This window comes from Zalophus californianus, chromosome X, assembly GCF_009762305.2.
Source record: "Zalophus californianus isolate mZalCal1 chromosome X, mZalCal1.pri.v2, whole genome shotgun sequence".
Lineage (NCBI taxonomy): Eukaryota > Metazoa > Chordata > Mammalia > Carnivora > Otariidae > Zalophus > Zalophus californianus.
The window spans coordinates 78,664,777-78,681,818 of record NC_045612.1 but is presented as its reverse complement, the minus strand read 5'-3'; the positions used below and the strand labels follow the sequence as shown (position 1 = coordinate 78,681,818).

At 40.2% G+C, this 17,042-nt stretch overlaps 1 protein-coding gene across 9 annotated transcripts in view; it reads right to left on the bottom strand.

Moving 5' to 3' along the window:
• The window catches only part of ARHGEF9 (Cdc42 guanine nucleotide exchange factor 9), a 234,645-nt gene that overhangs the window by 183,142 nt on the left and 34,461 nt on the right, over positions 1–17,042 (bottom strand). Inside the window, exon 1 of one of the 9 annotated variants that reach the window (XM_027609067.2) lies at positions 1,650–1,738. The exons of 5 other annotated variants lie outside the window; for them this stretch is intronic. Coding sequence is in view for 2 of the 4 variants with exons in the window: in XM_027609064.2 (XP_027464865.1) it covers positions 777–785 (9 nt within the window). In the remaining 2 variants the exon portion in view is untranslated. Of the gene's footprint in view, positions 1–776; positions 1,610–1,649; positions 1,739–17,042 lie in introns of those variants that run through there. 3 more of the 9 variants (XM_027609064.2, XM_027609065.2, XM_027609066.2) reach the window with 3 other exon arrangements.

The following is a 17,042-nucleotide window of genomic DNA, read 5'->3' as shown; positions in this document are numbered from 1 at the left end:
GTGGGTAAAGAGCTGACTTTTGTTGTTTTTCAGAGGATACATAGAGAAAATCCACAAACTCAAATCAAGGGGTACAATCTTCTTTGGGAAAAGGAACCCAAACAGCTCTTGTCAATGTCTCTTCTTGCCAATTCATAAACATCAAAGAAGGCTTTTATGTTTCAGTCCATAATTCCAAAGAAACTGACATTTAATGCTTTAAGAAATGTTTTAAAGGTGGCTTCTTTCCAATTTGGAAACTATGAACTAAACCCTGGACAGCAAATTGAGTCAAAGGATATAGTCACCAACTGCCAGCTCAATACACCCCACCACATCACTTCTCAAATTCTTACTTCTCATTAGAAACTAAAGAATCATTTCCCCTAAATTCATTCCTTGTTTCAATTTTTTTCCCTCTTAACATCCAGGGCAAGATTGTCTTTCCTAAAATGTCAAAAATCCATCACGCTCTTCCCACAACCATCCTCGTCCACAAACAAACCCAAATTCACTCGTGATGGCAAGATAGAATTTTTGACTAAAATTCCCTGATGGAATTTAAAGGTAGTTTTCAAGAAAATGAACTGACAAAACACCACAAACAGCAAAGCCACTGTTTAAGGGCGCAGATCTTGCTCCGTGAACGTCACATAAATGGAGAATGCACACACACATGCACACTTAAATAGAATGCATTTCTTTATCAACAATTTTACTCAAGCAATAAGCAACTACATTCACAGGCATATTTAAAAGACAAGACATGACAAAAGATTTAGGGAGAGATAATATACCAACGTCATACATATCACAGCGAGGCCATGTTGAAGCTCAAAACGTTTTCCCCCCTAAGATATTTCGCTTGCTCTTTCTCTCCCTTTCTTTCCCTGTCTCTGTCTGTCTCTTTTTTATTCTCGGTGGTTCTCGGGATGAAATCAAAGCGAGAGTTCGCAACAGCTCAGGAAGCTGGACTCCATTCAGCGCGTTCCCAGGAAAAACATGAGTATGACATTGACAAGCAGGAGGACTACAATCACGGCAAAAACAACTACAGTTTGCACATCCAGGGTCATGGTGCAATGCAGAACACTGTAGTGTTCCAAGTGGGGGGCCGGCAGATTGGGAGATGTCAGTCTCTGTTCTGTCAGACTGTCCATACAGCCACCATGCTAGAAAGGAGAGGAGGAAGTCGGATGGTTGGGGAAGGGCTGGGTTTGGCGCCCGAGTTTGGTATGGGGGGAGGGGATGGGGACAGGGGAGATTGATTTCCCCCTTCTCAGGATTAAGCTGATCTTTCTTCCCTAGCTGAGAAATCTTAGCTCGCGCTGAAGTCGGCAGAATCCAGCATTCTCTCTCGGGCGCCAAGCAAAAGGCAAAATCCTGGCTTTCAAAGGGAAAGGCGGGAGGAACCAGTGCGAGGTTCTCCTGCGCCTGCTCGGTTGTCTGTCCGGGCGTGCGTCTGTCCACCTGCCTGGCTACAGGTCAGTCGCGGTCTCCCCTACTCCCTCTAGGTCGCTCGCTTTCCTAGTTTCCTCGTTTTTTCTAGCCTGCTTGCTTGCTCTCTCCGCGGTGCTCCAGGCTTCCAGCCTCTCATTTAAATCCTGCCTTGCTGGCTCTCTCCCTCTCCTCTCCCCACCCCCCAGCCCGTAGGCGGTGTTTTTATTCACCTAGCGGCTGTGGGCGCCTGCGTGAGGAGCTGCGGGAGCTGCTGACAGTACCCTCCGCCAATAGCAAATGCTGCAGCCGCGCGTTTACTCGCTGGGTGGGGCGGGACTTCAGCTGGCGTGCTAGCCCCTGCAACCAATCGGAGGGCCCAAGCCTTCCCTTTCCCCCCCCCGCCCCTAGCGCGAGCCAATGGCCGCCGGCTCTGGCGTGGGGGTGGGGAGTTTGTTGGGGATGGGTTGAGGGGGATGTAGGGCGAGGAAGGGGGAGGGTGCACACAGAAGTGGGAGGAAAGGAGAGGGCGTGGCCGGGAGGGAGGGAAGGAGGAATAAAGGGAAGACTAATAGAAGGGGGGAGAGAGAAGGAAAGATGGGAAGGAGGGAGAAGAGATAGGGGATAAGGTGAAGAAAGAGAAGGGTGAAGGAAAATAAGGGGAAAAAGGTTGAAGAAGAGGGAAAAGCAACGGAAAAAAAGGGATAGGTAGGTGGGGAGGTGGCATGCCTTGGCATCCACTTATTTTGGAGTCTGGGCCAAGGAGAAAGCAAAGGTTTCTTTGGCCACTGCCTAAGTATTTACAGGCAACTCATAAGTAGCTCTACGCATTCAAAAAAACAGTGCTGTTGACAGAACCACAAGGACACACTACAAATTATCCAAAATCCAATTCTATTTGGCCTTCTCTGATATCCCTGCACTTGCAGGTTAATTTTCTTTCCTGTTTATGGTTTCTTTAGACTATGACTGCACTCTTCCAGCAAGCTGGGTACTATGAAGAGAAGCCAACTTTGCAGTTGAAAAAGCCTCTACAAAACTTGCAATATGCTTGTAATCACTGTCCTGCTCTGTGTTCCTGATTCTGTGTCTGGAACTAGGGAAAAAGCCCTGGACGGGAAGGTTTCAAATTTACTCCTAGCCCTACTTTAAGATTGCTTTATGACTTTTGGGCAACTCCTTTCCCCCTCTCCTGGCCTCCATCTCCCTTCTGTCACATGAGGACTTAGACCTACCTGAAAATTCGGTGAAACCGCTGAACCTTCACCTCAGAAAAAATACATGCAATTTCAGCAGGCTCCTGGGCCTTCAAAAACCCAGCACTCCTTTATACAGATCTCTAAGGGCCCTTCTTCCTCTTACATCCTAGGACTGTAAAAGTGAACAGATAGATATTGGTAGAGGGGGTGGAAACTAGATTAGCCAGGAGTAGAACAAATTAAGTTCTGGAACTCCTATAATACTATAGACTCTAAGAGGAATGATAATTGCTATTTATTCTCTAGAAATCGTTGAGGCTAGAACAGTCATCTTAACTAAATGACTGGAAATTCTGAATGAATGCAGGTCATAAACAAAATGGCCCCTAGCCCTACAAGATAGAATAAAACCCAAAGAAGTCCCCACTTCAAAGGTTTGGGCTTATAACACCACCTATGAATGACTCATGCCAAAACAAACAACATAAAACCCTGAATCAGATCAAGCTTCTAGATCAATTATCAATTTATAGAATACATAAAGGACAGAAAAACATATTAAACTGCAATATGGAAGTAAAGACTAAAAAACAAAAACAAAACAACTACAGGACCAACAACCTGGATTTTTAACAAATAAATAGGAAGGAAAAGGTTTAACTTAGGTGGAACGCATGTGTGTGTGTGTGCGCACATGTGCGTGTGCGCGCATGCATGTGCTTCTGCACACACACACATTTGCGATATTTATGAAACAACAGGAAATTTGAACAGGCTGGACACTTGATAATAAGAGTCACTATTACTTGCTTAGATGTTATAATGATATTATGGCAAAGTTTAACAAAATGGGGGCAATAGGGGTAATTTTTGTGACCTTGAATTTGGCAATGGTTTCTTAGATATGACATGAAAAATATAAGCAACAACAACAAAACAGATAAATTGGACTTCATCAAGATTAAAAACTTTTGTGCTTCAAAGGATACTGTCAAGAGTATGAAAAGACAGCTCACAGAATGGAAAAAAACATTTGGAAGTTATATATCTAATAAGAAACTTGTACCTAGAATATATAAAGAGCTCTTACAAGTCAATTATAAAAAGAATAACTCAATTAAAAAACTGGCAAAGGTTCTGAAAAACATTTTTTCCAAAGAAATAGTCAATAAGCACATGGAAAGATGTTCAACATATTAGCCATCAGGAGAATGCAAATCGAATGCAGGAAATGCAAATGCAGGATATTTACTACAGCATTACTTATAATAAGATACCCCAAGAATGGTTATAATAGAAAAGCTAGATGTGGAGAAATCTGAACCTTCATAACATTGCTGGTCAAAATGGTTGAAGCTACTTTGGAAAACAGTCTGGTAGTTCCTCAAAAAATTAAACATAGGGTTACTATTTGACCCAACAATTCCAATTCTATGCATATACCTAAGAGAAGTGGGGAAAAAATGCCCACACAAAATCTTGTATATGAACGTTCATAATAACATTACTCACAATAGCCAAAAGATGGAAAAAACTCAAATGTCCATCAGCTGATGAATGGATAAACAAAATGTGGTATATCCATACAATGGAATATTATTCAGCCATAAAAAGGAATAGACTACTATTACTGTGACAATATAGATGAACTTGGAAAATATTATGCTAAGTGAAAAAAACAGACAAAAAAGGCTTTTGTATGATTCCATTTATATGAAATGTCCATATAATTATGGATTAATGAAGCTTTTGTTTCACTTATATATAAATGTAAATGTGCTAGATTGTGATGTAAAATGTTTCTTTTTTTTAAGATTTTATTTATTTGAGAGAGAGAGAAAGAGAGAGAGAGCACAAGTTGGGGGAAGGTCAGTAATCTGTGTTTTAACAATCCCAGGACCCTGAGATCATGACCTGAGCCAGTCAGATCCTTAACCAACTGAGCCACCCAGGCACCCTGTAAAATTTATTTCTTATAACAAATAATTCCAAAATAGTTTAAAAGCCACTCTGCTAGATTATGATGAGACAGATACTAGTGATCACGACAGTATCATAATGTAAGCAACTAGAATCTTTCTCCTTGCTTTTTTTTTAAGTTTTTATTTGAATTCCAGTTATTTAACATATAGTGTAATAGTAGTTTCAAGTGTATAATATAGTGATTGAACACTTCCACACATCACCCATTGCTCATCACAACAAGGGCACTCCTTAGTCCCTATCACCTATTTAACCCATCCTCCCATCCACCTCCCCTCTGGTGACCCTCAGTTTATTCTCCATAGTTAAGGGTCTGTTTCTTGGTTTGCCTCTCTCTCTCTTTTTCCCTTTGCTCATTTATTTTGTTTCTTAAGTTCTGCTTATGAGTGAAATTATATGGTATTTGTCTTTCTCTGACTGACTCATTTTGCTTAACATAAGAGTCTCTAACTCCATCCATGTCATTGCAAATGACAATATTTCCTTCTTTATTATGGCTGAGTAATATTCCATTATGTATATATACCACATCTTCTTTAGCCATTCATCAGTGGCCACTTGGGCTATTTCCATTATTTGGTTATTGTAGATAATGCTGCTATAAACATTGGGGTGCATGTATCCCTTTGAATTAGTATTTTCATATTCTTTGGGTAAATACTTAGTAATGCAATTGCTGGATCATAGGGTAGTTCTATTTTTAACTTTTTGAGGACTCTCCATACTGTTTTCCATAGTGGATGCACCAGTTTGCATTCCTAGCAACAGTGCAAGAGGGTTCCTCTTTCTCCACATCCTTGCCAACACCTATTGTTTCTTGTTCTCCTTGCCTTTGAAAGAGCAATTATATCCTATCTCCACTTCCTTGTCTATTGACCCTTCACTCCACTGCAGCCTGGCTTTCACTCCCATCATTTCATAGGGAACTAGAACCACTTGTGAATATAAACAAATGATCAACTTGTTACTAAATGGCATGACCAATTTTCCATCTTTATCTTCCCTGACTTCTCTTGCTCTTGATTCCATTGATGCCTTTCTCCTTTCTGAAATGCTCCCTTTGCCTTGGCGACATCATCCACATGACTTGTCTGGTTATACAGTCTTTACTTCCTGTCTGGGTTCTTCTTCATTCAATCATTTAAGGCCATGATTTCTCAGGGTTCTTCTAATCTCAGTCCCGTTATCTTCATTCCACACTTACACTGAATGGTGGACCCACCCATTCCCAAAGCTTGAACTACCAGCTACATTACACACTGATGCACCTCCTTTCAACAAAGTTACTGAATACTAGGGGAACAAAATCCTTTCCTGCATACAGCTTACAATTCTCTGCTAATATTCTCTTGAATTCCAGAGATGAATCTCCAACTGCCTTATGGATATCTCTTCCTGAATATGTCATAAGAACCTCAAACTTAGTCCAAAATTGAAATAATCTTTTCCCATCCCTGCCACCTTCCTTTTTCCCCTGAGTTCCCTGTCTTGTAGGAATGTCTCCTTACAAAAATCCTAGGAGATATCCGTAAGTCTTGTTTCTCATTCATCTTGCTTCCAGCCAACCAGTCCTCTAAGTCCTGGTAATTCTCTTCCTCCTTAATTTCTCTCTCATGTGTCCTTCCTCTGTCTCCCTGCTACTGGTATTTTTAATCAGTTCCTCATCATCTTTGATTCCATTATCATCCATTACTTGGTCTCTTGTGCTGCTCTCTGTACCCAGTTCAGCCTCTACTCTCCTGCCTAAATTATGTGTCTCAAAAGCATTTCTGCTCCTATCAATCCTATGGTAGATATTATAGTCTGGTTGCTCAGGATCCATGCCACCCTCCTTCTAGCCGGCCCTCCTATATTGCTGAAAAGCTCAAAACCAAAAACCTACAACAGCCTGTCTTTTCTCAGGCTCCTTTGCAACCAGTGTTCTGGATGTGATTTATTTCTGGTAATCATATGCATACGCACAATATTTGGAAGGAGGTAATGACGCAGAAGCCATATTTCTGCTGCTTTTGTTGGCAAGCATAGCGATAGGGATTTTAGGGTTTCCTGCAGCCATGTTACTTTTCCATAGACCCCACTGTCTGGTCACTGGCTTTGTGTATTTGAGGAACCAGAGAATGGGATGATTTTATTTTATTTCATTTCATTTTATATTATTATTATTTGCCAGTGAAGGTCTAGAAAGCATGATGATACTCTAGTCAATAGTTAAGGCAGTGGCAGATTCTTGATTCCTAGACTTCAGATAAGGTGGTATGTTTCCAAAGCCCCTGATGCCTCCTCACCTTCCTGTTTGTGGCATAGAAAACAGCTCCCCTGGTATTCTGGGAGTTATTCCTGGAAGCCCAGCCTAAATGTTGCACCTCTAGCCCTTACCCCAATTTTGGAAGCACCTAATTTTCTGTATTAGGACCCTTTCTACTGAAAATAACTAGAGTGATTTAATTTCTGCTGCTGAAGCCTGACTTATATAACTCCACTGCTTAAAGTCCTTCCATAGCTCCCCACTGTCTTTTTTTTAAATATTTTATTTATTTATTTGACATAGAGAGAGAGAGACAGAGTGAGCACAGGCAGGGGGAGTGGCAGGCAGAGGCAGAGGGAGAAGCAGGATCCCCACAGAGAAGGGGGAGCCCGATGCGGGACTCGATCCCGGGACTCCGGGATCATGACCTGAGCCGAAGGCAGTTGCTTAACCAACTGAGCCACGCAGGCGCCCGCTCCCCATTGTCTTTACGGCAAATGCCATGTAATGCCTTGCCAATCTGGCGTCCTTTGGTCTTTCTAACCTCAGATTTCACCAATGCCCTCTCATTCTCCACTCTCCAGCTAAACAGAGCCTACCATAGTTCTCATAACCATCAGGTTCTCTTGCCTCAAGAATTATGCAACTAACTGCTATCCTTCCTGAGCCCCCATCTCAAAACTCAACTCAAGTGCCACCTCCTCCAGAAGGCTTTCTCTGATGTTCTCGCTTCAAAATTATTCTGGATAATATTCTTCTCCCACAGGACTCTGTTTGCCCCTCTTAGAATACTTTTTAAACTATGTTATAATGTTTTGTTTGTTTCCTGCACTGGACTGTGGAGCTAAAAGGGCAGAAACCATGCCCGTCTTATTCACTGCTTTCTCCCCCAAGCCCAGAACAGTGCCTAACACTTAGCAGATGCCTAATAAACATTTGCTGAATGCATGAATGTCTTCTTCATCCACTTGTTTCCACTCAGAGAGTTATATCTTCCAACACAGAAGGTAAGACATGATGAGACCACAGAGAAAATCTAGTCTAAAACTTATATTCTAGGTTAGAAAACTGAGGCCCAGAGAATGGAAGCAACATGCCCAAGATTACACAGCTAATTGCAGGCAAAGCAGAAACGAAAACCCTTGTCTCTTGAGTCTCAAAAGTATTTTGAGAGATTTTTGACCCTGGAACATGACATCTGATCCCAGCTCTATCCCTGTGCAGTTAGCATTCTGAGTGAAGTGCCCACCCAACTGTGCTTACAATAAAAAAAAAAATAAACAAGTCCCCCATATTTCAAGCAGCAGTATCCCCAACCCATAGCCAACACTTCTGCTGACAAGTATCAAGAAATCAGAGAATTTGGGGTATAGCAAAACCCCACTTCCATCTTTCAATCCCTCCTGCAACATCCCCACTAAATAGTTATCTAGTCTCAATTCTAACACCCACAGCAATGAAGAGGTTCTTCTCTCCCAAGACAGTCCATTCATCTCTGGCATAATCATAGTTGGCAGAAAGTTCTTCCATCTCTTTGAGCCAGATGTTATCACCACTTCTACGACAGCCACTGCTGAGGAGCTAATCACTCCATGAGATGGTCTGGAATATAAATGCTCCCAAACTCACACTGAAATTACTATAAACACCGAGTATATTTCTCAGGATCTAAAGACCATTCATTAGATAATAATAAACACTTATAAAGCACTTACTCTATGATTGGAACTCGCATGATGCATGATTAGCGTCTCTGCGTGGCTAGGACTTGCAACATATATTAACTCTTAATCCTCACAACCACCCTATGAGGTAGATACTATTATTGTCCTTATTTTACAGATGAGAGGAGTGAGGCACAGTGGTTAAATAACTTGCCCAAAGTCACATGGCTAGTTAGTGGTGGAGCCAAGATGACAATCCAAACAGTCTGACTCTAGAGCCTATGTTCTTAGACACTGTGCTATATAAATGCCACTGAATAACACATGTCCTATCTTCTAATAGCATCTGACAAGATGTCTCTTGGGTCACAGGAATAAACCATTTCAATGTTCTGATCTGACTCCCAGTGGCCTCCCTCCCAGGTACAAGATGCCTAAGTCTTAAATCTTTGCCTTCTCTCAGGGAAAAGCCAGTGCCTAGTTGTCTTTTGCCTCTCATGGTTCAAATAGCTCCCAAAGTCACACTTCTTCCAGGAAGTATAACCAAGGAAAGTTCCATATTTTATCCTGACCCCTCTGCTACTCACTTTTTACCATTCAGCCCCACCCCAGCCACCTGATAATCCCCAATGCTTGCCAGAGACAATCTGAAGATATTAAATCCTGTATGTTCATTGTCTTGGCTACTGATATGACTACATGCTCTTGCACATTTGTGCATGTCCACCCTATTTAAGAGAATCAGCTCCCTGAGGACAGAGACCCCTGGTTAGTTCAATTATTCAGCACAGAGATCATTGTTCCTCCAAAATCAGTTAAATAAAATAAGCACTTATTCTTTTTATTATTATTATTATTAATTTGTTTTTATTAAATAAACTCTACCCCAATGTGGGGCTCAAATGCATGACCCTGAGATCAAGAGTTGCATGCTCTACTGACTGAGCCAGCCAGGTGCCCCAATAAGCACTTATTCTGACAGCGAAGGGATACAGAGATACTCTCAGGAAGCTTACAATCTAGTAGGAGACATAGTCACACACATAATTTCCATATCATTCAGTAAAGTGTCCTAAGCATAATCAGATAATGAATAAAGTTGTTGATGACTATAGAATGAATCATAAAATTTTATACTCAAAATGAGAATAAAAGGTCACTTCCTCCCAACCTACCTACATAGGAATCCTCTCTACACTATGTGATGAGGTAGGGGAAATGGAAGGAGGAGAAGGAGGAATCACCTACTTTGGGTCACATGGTGCTCGGCCTTTCAACATATCATTCTATTTAATCCTCCCCAGAAGCCTGAAAAATGGAATTGTTATCACTACTTTAAAGAGTAAGAAACTAAGGTTCAGAATGTGTACATCAACCCATACCCCAAAGCTTACTATCTCTGATGAGCTCTGTCCAGCAGCTGCTGGAATATTTTCAGTAACAGGAAGCTCACTCTGAAGCTTTCAAAGCCATTATTTGTTTTGAGCTGAAATTCATTATTCAGTGCTTTCAACCATTTGTTAGAACACTATGCTCTGGGCCATACAAAAAAAGCCAAGTACTAAACAATAGTCCTCTTAAAATGTTTCAAGATATCTATCATGGGTTCAAACTCTGATTCTTCCTGAACAGCCCCCCCCATATACACAAGTGCACACACACACACACACACACACACAACATGCACGTGCACACACACACACACAGAAACACCACATGTTCTCCAAGATAAACATGACCATTTCTTTAAGCTCTTCCTTGTGGCATGGTTTGCAACCCTCCCCAGGCTGGTTGCTCATCAGTTTGTCCAACATACCTCAGAACACATATCCAGGTGGGAGTGACAATGGGGAATGGGAATATCATCTCTCTTATTCTAAACACTAGTCCCTAGGAAGAGCTACCTGTGAGCTCACATTCACCTAAAATGTCTGACGCTCATGCGTGCTGCTGTGCCCCCACCATGCCTTGAGAAGCTTATGGCAAAGTGAAAAATGCAGTGGAAAGAAGTCAAAACTTTCAGATGTAAGTCAAGCCTCTGCTTCTTGGTAGCTGTTTGACCTCAAACAAGTCTCTTAACTTCCTTAAAGCTCAAAAAGTTTTGACTTGTTTTCAGTTGTAACTTAACATAAAACATTGTTTTAAAATTTCAACTGCCTTACCAAAGGTGGAAGGCATAAAATTGGTCCTAAGTAGGGTAACCTGAAGAAAGGGTGATGAGTGATTTGCTTAAGTTAAAGAATAAGGATACATAGAATTTTGTTTGGTTGTGATGGGTGGAGTTTTAGGGGAGGATCAGATATAGGGTTAAGAATTTGACTATGTATGAAGACTTTTCTCCTAGCTCTCTGTAAGTTTAGCTCTTTCATCTTTTCAAAAGGAATCCTTCCCTGACCACCCTCTTTGAAACTGTACCACTGCATCACTATCTTATTATCATGATTTTCTTTCTAGCCCTATCACTATATGAAAAGTTATATTACTATTTGTTTATTTGTTTATTGATTTAAACAAATAACAAATCTCCCTTTATAAACTGTAAGCTTCATGAGGGCAGAGACTGTTTTGTTCATTGCTTTATCTCTAGCACATAGAGCAGTACTTGGCATTCAACAAATATTTTTTTTAATGACTGAATAACTAAATGAATGAATAAATGAATGAGTGAATAAAGGCATAGCTCTGCTGACTCACAATGTTGGATGTAGAGGAAATGTGTCATGGAAAGTATTCTCTACTGCAACCTGTGAATACAAAATTTCCAGTTACAGGCTTAGAATTTCAGACTTCTTTGGTTTTCTGTTCCCAGTTGGCACAGACTCCACTCTAAACCACCACCCAGAAGCCCTTCCCTCAAGAATCACTGCCTACACCAACCTCACGTGGTCAAAGACTGAATACATATTTGAATAAATACCTAGGAACAGCAGTTTCCTCTTGTTCCTTTACATGGATTTATTTCAGGCCGGTTTTGTAGGGGGAGAGGGGCCAAGGGAACTTATTTAATTCTATTTCAAGTAAGCCAGTGGACCAATCTGCCTGTACTTAGGGTAGAAAGGACTGGTTGGAAAAGAGAAGCAAAGGTCTAAAAGCCCCTTCAGAGGAAGTACAATTCTTTCCTATCAGGCCCAGATCTTTCTGGGGCCGCCAAACCCAGTCATGCACCAATTTAAGACTAGTATGGGCAGTGAATGCTTCCCTCAGTATCAGGCCCAGTATTTAGTTTTGGAGCTTAATCTCCTAGATTAGTTCCATTTTGGGAACTCATGATTCATTCAACCAGCTACCTCCTCTGCCCCCCCATGTCCAAATTATTTATATATGGGCTTCATTTAAACAGTAAACTACTGGACAGTCATGACACCAAGAGCTCATCATCAAATTAAGCATAGAGTTTTACTCATAGTCTCCCTTTCTCTCTCTCTCTCTCTCTCTCTCTCTCTCTCTCTCTCTCTCTCTCTCTCTCTTCCCCTTACTTTCTGCTTCAGTTAAACAGTCCAGGAACAGCCCTAGACTTAGAAGCAATATAGCTTGATAGCTGAGAACTCAGGCATTAGCCAGCCTGCTGAGGCTCAACCTTAGTTCTTCCAATTGCTGGTTGTGTGACCTGGAACAAGATACTTAATGTCTTTTTAAAAAGTTTTTATGTTAATTCTAGTTAGTTAACATACAGTGTTATATTAGTTTCAGGTGTACAATATAGTGAGTCAACGATTCCATAAATCAACAGGAACTCATCCTGACAAACCCACTCCTTAATCCCCATCACCTATTTAAACCCATCCCCCCATCAACCTCTCCTCTCCATAGTTAAGAGTCTGCTTTTTGGTTTGTCTCTCTTCTTCCTTTGCTCATTTATTTTGTTTCATAAATTTCACATATGAGTGAAATCATATGGTATTTATATTTCTCTGACTTATTACACTTAGCGTTATACTCTCTAGCTCCATCCATGTTGTTGCAAATGACAAGATTCCATTATTTCTTATGCCTGAATGATACCCCATTGTGTGTGTGTGTGTGTGTGTGTGTGTGTGTGTGTGTGTATACACTCGTTGAGGATTTTTATATCTATGTTCATTAGGGATATTGGCCTGTAATTCTCTTTTGTAGTGGTGTCTTTATCTGGTTTCGTTTTCAGGGTAATGTTGGCCTCATAGAATGAATTTGGAGGTTTTCCTTCCTTTTCTATTTTTTAGAATAGTTTGAGAATAGGTATTAACTCTTCTTATAAATGTTTGATAGAATTTGCCTTTGAAGCATTCTGGTTCTGGACTTGTGTTTGTTGGGAGATTTTTGATCACTGATCCAATTTCCTTGTGGGTAATAGGTATGTTCAAATTTTTTATTTCTTCCTGTTTCAGTTTTGGTGGCTTATATGTTTCTAAGAATTTATTCATTTCTTCTAGGTTGTCCAATTTGTTGGCATATAATTTTTCATAATATTCTCTTATAATCGTTTGTATTACTATGGTGTTGGTTGTTATTTCTCCTCTATCATTTGAGATTTTGAGTCCATTCTCTTTTTTTCTTGATAAGTCTGGCTAGGGGTTTATCAATTTTATTGATTTTTTAAAAGAACCAGCTCCAGGTTTCATTGATCTCTTCTATTTTCTTAAATTTCTATATCATTTATTTCTGCTCTATACTTATTATTTCCTTCCTCCTGCTGTTTTGGAGTTATGTTTGTTGTTCTTTTTCTAGTTCCTTTGGATGTAAGGTTAAGTTGTATATTTCAGACTTTTCTTGCTTCTTGAGGTAAGGCTATATTGCTATAAACTTCCCTTTTAGAACCACTTTTGCTGCATGCAAAGTGTTTTAGACCATTTGGTTTTCATTTTCATTTGTTTCCATGTACTTTTTTATTTCTTATTTTGTTTCCTGGTTGATCCAATTCTTTGTTTAGTAGCATTGTATTTAACCTCCATGTATTTGTGGTCTTTCCAGATTTTTTCTTGTGGTTGACTTCTAGTTTCATAGAGTTTTTTTTTTTAATTTTTTTATTGTTATGTTAATCACCATATATTACATCATTAGTTTTTGATGCAGTGTTCCATGATTCATTGTTTGTTCATAACACCCAGTGCTCCATGCAGAACGTGCCCTCCTCAATACCCATCACCAGGCTAACCCATCCCCCTACCCCCCTCCCCTCTAGAACCCTCAGTTTGTTTTTCAGAGTCCATCATCTCTCATGGTTCGTCTCCCCCTCTGACATACACTCTTGCACAATTCACAGCGCTCACCGTAGCACATACCCTCCCCAATGTCTATCACCCAACCACCCCATCCCTCCCACCCCCAACCATTCCAGTAACACTCAGTTTGTTTCCTGAGATTAAGAATTCCTCATATCAGTGAGGTCATGTGATACATGTCTTTCTCTGATTGACTTATTTCACTCAGCATAACACCCTCCAGTTCCATCCACGTCATTGCAAATGGCAAGATCTCATTCCTTTTGATGGCTGCATAATATTCCATTGTGTATATATACCACTTCTTCTTTATCCATTCATATGTCGATGGGCATCTTGGCTCTTTCCACAGTTTGGCTATTGTGGACATTGCTGCTATAAACATTGGGGTACACGTACCCCTTCGGGTCCCTACATTTGTATCTTTGTGGTAAATACCCAGTAGTGCAATTGCTGGATCGAACGGTAGCTCTAATTTCAACTGTTTGAGGAACCTCCATACTGTTTTCCAGAGGGGTTGCACCAGCTTGCATTCCCACCAACAGTGTAGGAGGGTTCCCCTTTCTCCACATCCCCGCCAACATCTGTCGTTCCCTGACTTGTTAATTTTAGCCATTCTGACGGGTGTGAGGTGGTATCTCATTGAGGTTTTGATTTGGATTTCCCTGATGCCGAGCGATGTTGAGCACTTTTTCATGTGCCTGTTGGCCATTTGGATGTCTTCTTTGGAAAAATGTCTGTTCATGTCTTCTGCCCATTTCTTGATTGGATTATTTGTCCTTTGGGTGTTGAGTTTGATAAGTTCTTTATAGATTTTGGATACTAGCCCTTTATCTGATATGTCATTTGCAAATATTTTCTCCCATTCTGTCAGTTGTCTTTTGGTTTTGTGGACTGTTTCTTTTGCTGTGCAAAAGCTTTTTATCTTGATGAAATCCCAATAGTTCATTTTTGCCCTGGCTTCCCGTGCCTTTGGCGATGTTTCTAGGAAGAAGTTGCTGCGGCTAAGGTCGAAAAGGTTGCTACCTGTGTTCTCCTTTAGGATTTGGATGGACTCCTGTCTCACGTTTAGGTCTTTCAACCATTTGGAGTCTATTTTTGTGTGTGGTGTAAGGAAGTGGTCCAGTTTCATTCTTCCGCATGTGGCTGTCCAATTTTCCCAACACCATTTGTTGAAGAGACTGTCTTTTTGCCATTGGACATTCTTTCCTGCTTTGTCAAAAATAAGTTGACCATAGAGTTGAGGGTCCATTTCTGGGCTCTCGATTCTGTTCCATTGATCTATTCATAGAGTTTTTTTTTAAGATTTTTTATTTTATTTATTTGACAGAGAGAGACTCAGAAAGAGAGAGAACACAAGCAGGGGGAGTGGGAGAGGGAGAAGCAGGCTTCCTGCCGAGCAGGGAGCCCAATGTGGGGCTCGATCCCAGGACCCTGGGACCATGACCTGAGCCAAAGGCAGACACTTAACGACTGAGCCACACAGGTGCCCCTAGTTTCAGAGTTTTGATCAGAAAAGATGCATGGTATGACTTCGATTTTTTTATTTGTTGAGGCTTGTTTTGTGGGCTAATATGTGATCTGTTCTAGACAGTGTTCCACATGTACTTGAAAAGAATGTGTATTCTGCTGTTTTAGGATGGAATGTTCTGAATATATCTGTTAAATCCATCTGTTCCAGTGTGCCATTCAAAGCCATTGTTTCCTTGTTGATTTTCCATTTAGATGATCTGTGGGGTGTTAAAGGCCCTACTATCATTGTACAATATATTATCAATTAGTTCCCTTATGTTTGTTACTAACTGTTTTATATATTTGGATGCTCCCATGTGGGGTGTATAAATATTTACAGTTGTTATATCTTCTTGTTGGATTGATCCTTTTATTATCACAGTGCCCTCCTTTGTCCCTTGTGACAGTCTTTATTGTAAAGTCTATTTTTTCTGATATAAGTATTGCTACTATGGCTTTCTATTGACATCCATTTGCATGATAGATGTTTCTCTATCTCCTGACTTTCAGTCTGCTGTTGTCTTTAGTTCTAAAATGAGTCTCTTGTATGTAGCATATAGATATGTCTCGGTTTTTTTAATCTATTCTGATACCCTATATCTTTAGATTGGAGCATTTAGTCATTTACATTCACAGTAATTATTGATAGATATGTGTTTGTTGCCATTGTAGTACTTCATTTGTGTTTTTTTCTGAAGATTTTCTCTGATCCTTGTCTTTCTCTCATGGTTTGCTGGTTTTCTCTAATGATATATTTGGATTTCCCGCTCTTTATTCTTTCCATATTTACCAGTGTTTTTTGATATATGGTTACCATTAGGTTTGTATAGAACCCGTTCTGCATAAAACAGTCTATATTAAGTTGATGGTCATTTAAGTTTGAACACATTCTTTACTTCTCTCCTCCCCATGTTTTAGGTATATGGTCTCATATTTTACATTTTTTTTATTTTTTGAGTTCCTTGACTGATATTCTACAAAAACATTCATTTTTACTGATTTTCTTTCCTACCTTCAAACTTTTACTTTTGGACTTTCCTTTCACTCAAAGATCCCCTTTAATATTTCTTGTATGGCTGCTTTAGTGGTTATGAACTCCTTAATTTTTATTTGTCTGGGAAACTCTCTCTCCTCTTCTGAATGATAGCCCTACTGGATAGAATATTTTTGGCTGCAGATTTTTCCCATTCAGCATTTTGAATGTATCATGCTACTCCATTCTGGGTTGGAAAGTTTCTCCTGAAAAATCCCCTGATAACCTTATGGGGTTTCCCTTGCATGTAACTGTCTAGTTTCATCTTGCTACTTTAAATTTTTTTTCTTTATCACTATATTTTGACATTTTTTAAAGATTTTATTTATTTATTTGAAAGAGAGGGAGACAGAACACAAGAGGAGGGGAGAGGAAGAGGGAGTGGGAGAAGCAGATTCTTCACTGAGCAGGGAACCTGATGCAGGGCTCGATCCCAGGACCCCAAGATCATGACCTGAGCTGAAGGTGGACACTTAACTGACTGAGCAACTGAGGCACCCCATATTTTGACATTTTAATTACAATAGGTCTTGCTTGGGGGTTCTCTGTGCTTCCTGGATCTGATATCTGTTTCCTTCCCCAGATAAGGGAAGTTTTTAGGTATCATGTCTTCAAATAAATTTTCTGTCCTCTTTTCGCTCTCTTCTCCTTCTGGGACTCCTATAATGAATGCTATTACATTTGATGGAGTCACTGAGTTCCTTAAGTCTACTCTTGTTTTGCACAATTATTTTTTCTTTCTTTTGTTCAGCTTAATTACTTTCTGTTTTTCTGTCTAGAGGTCATTAATTT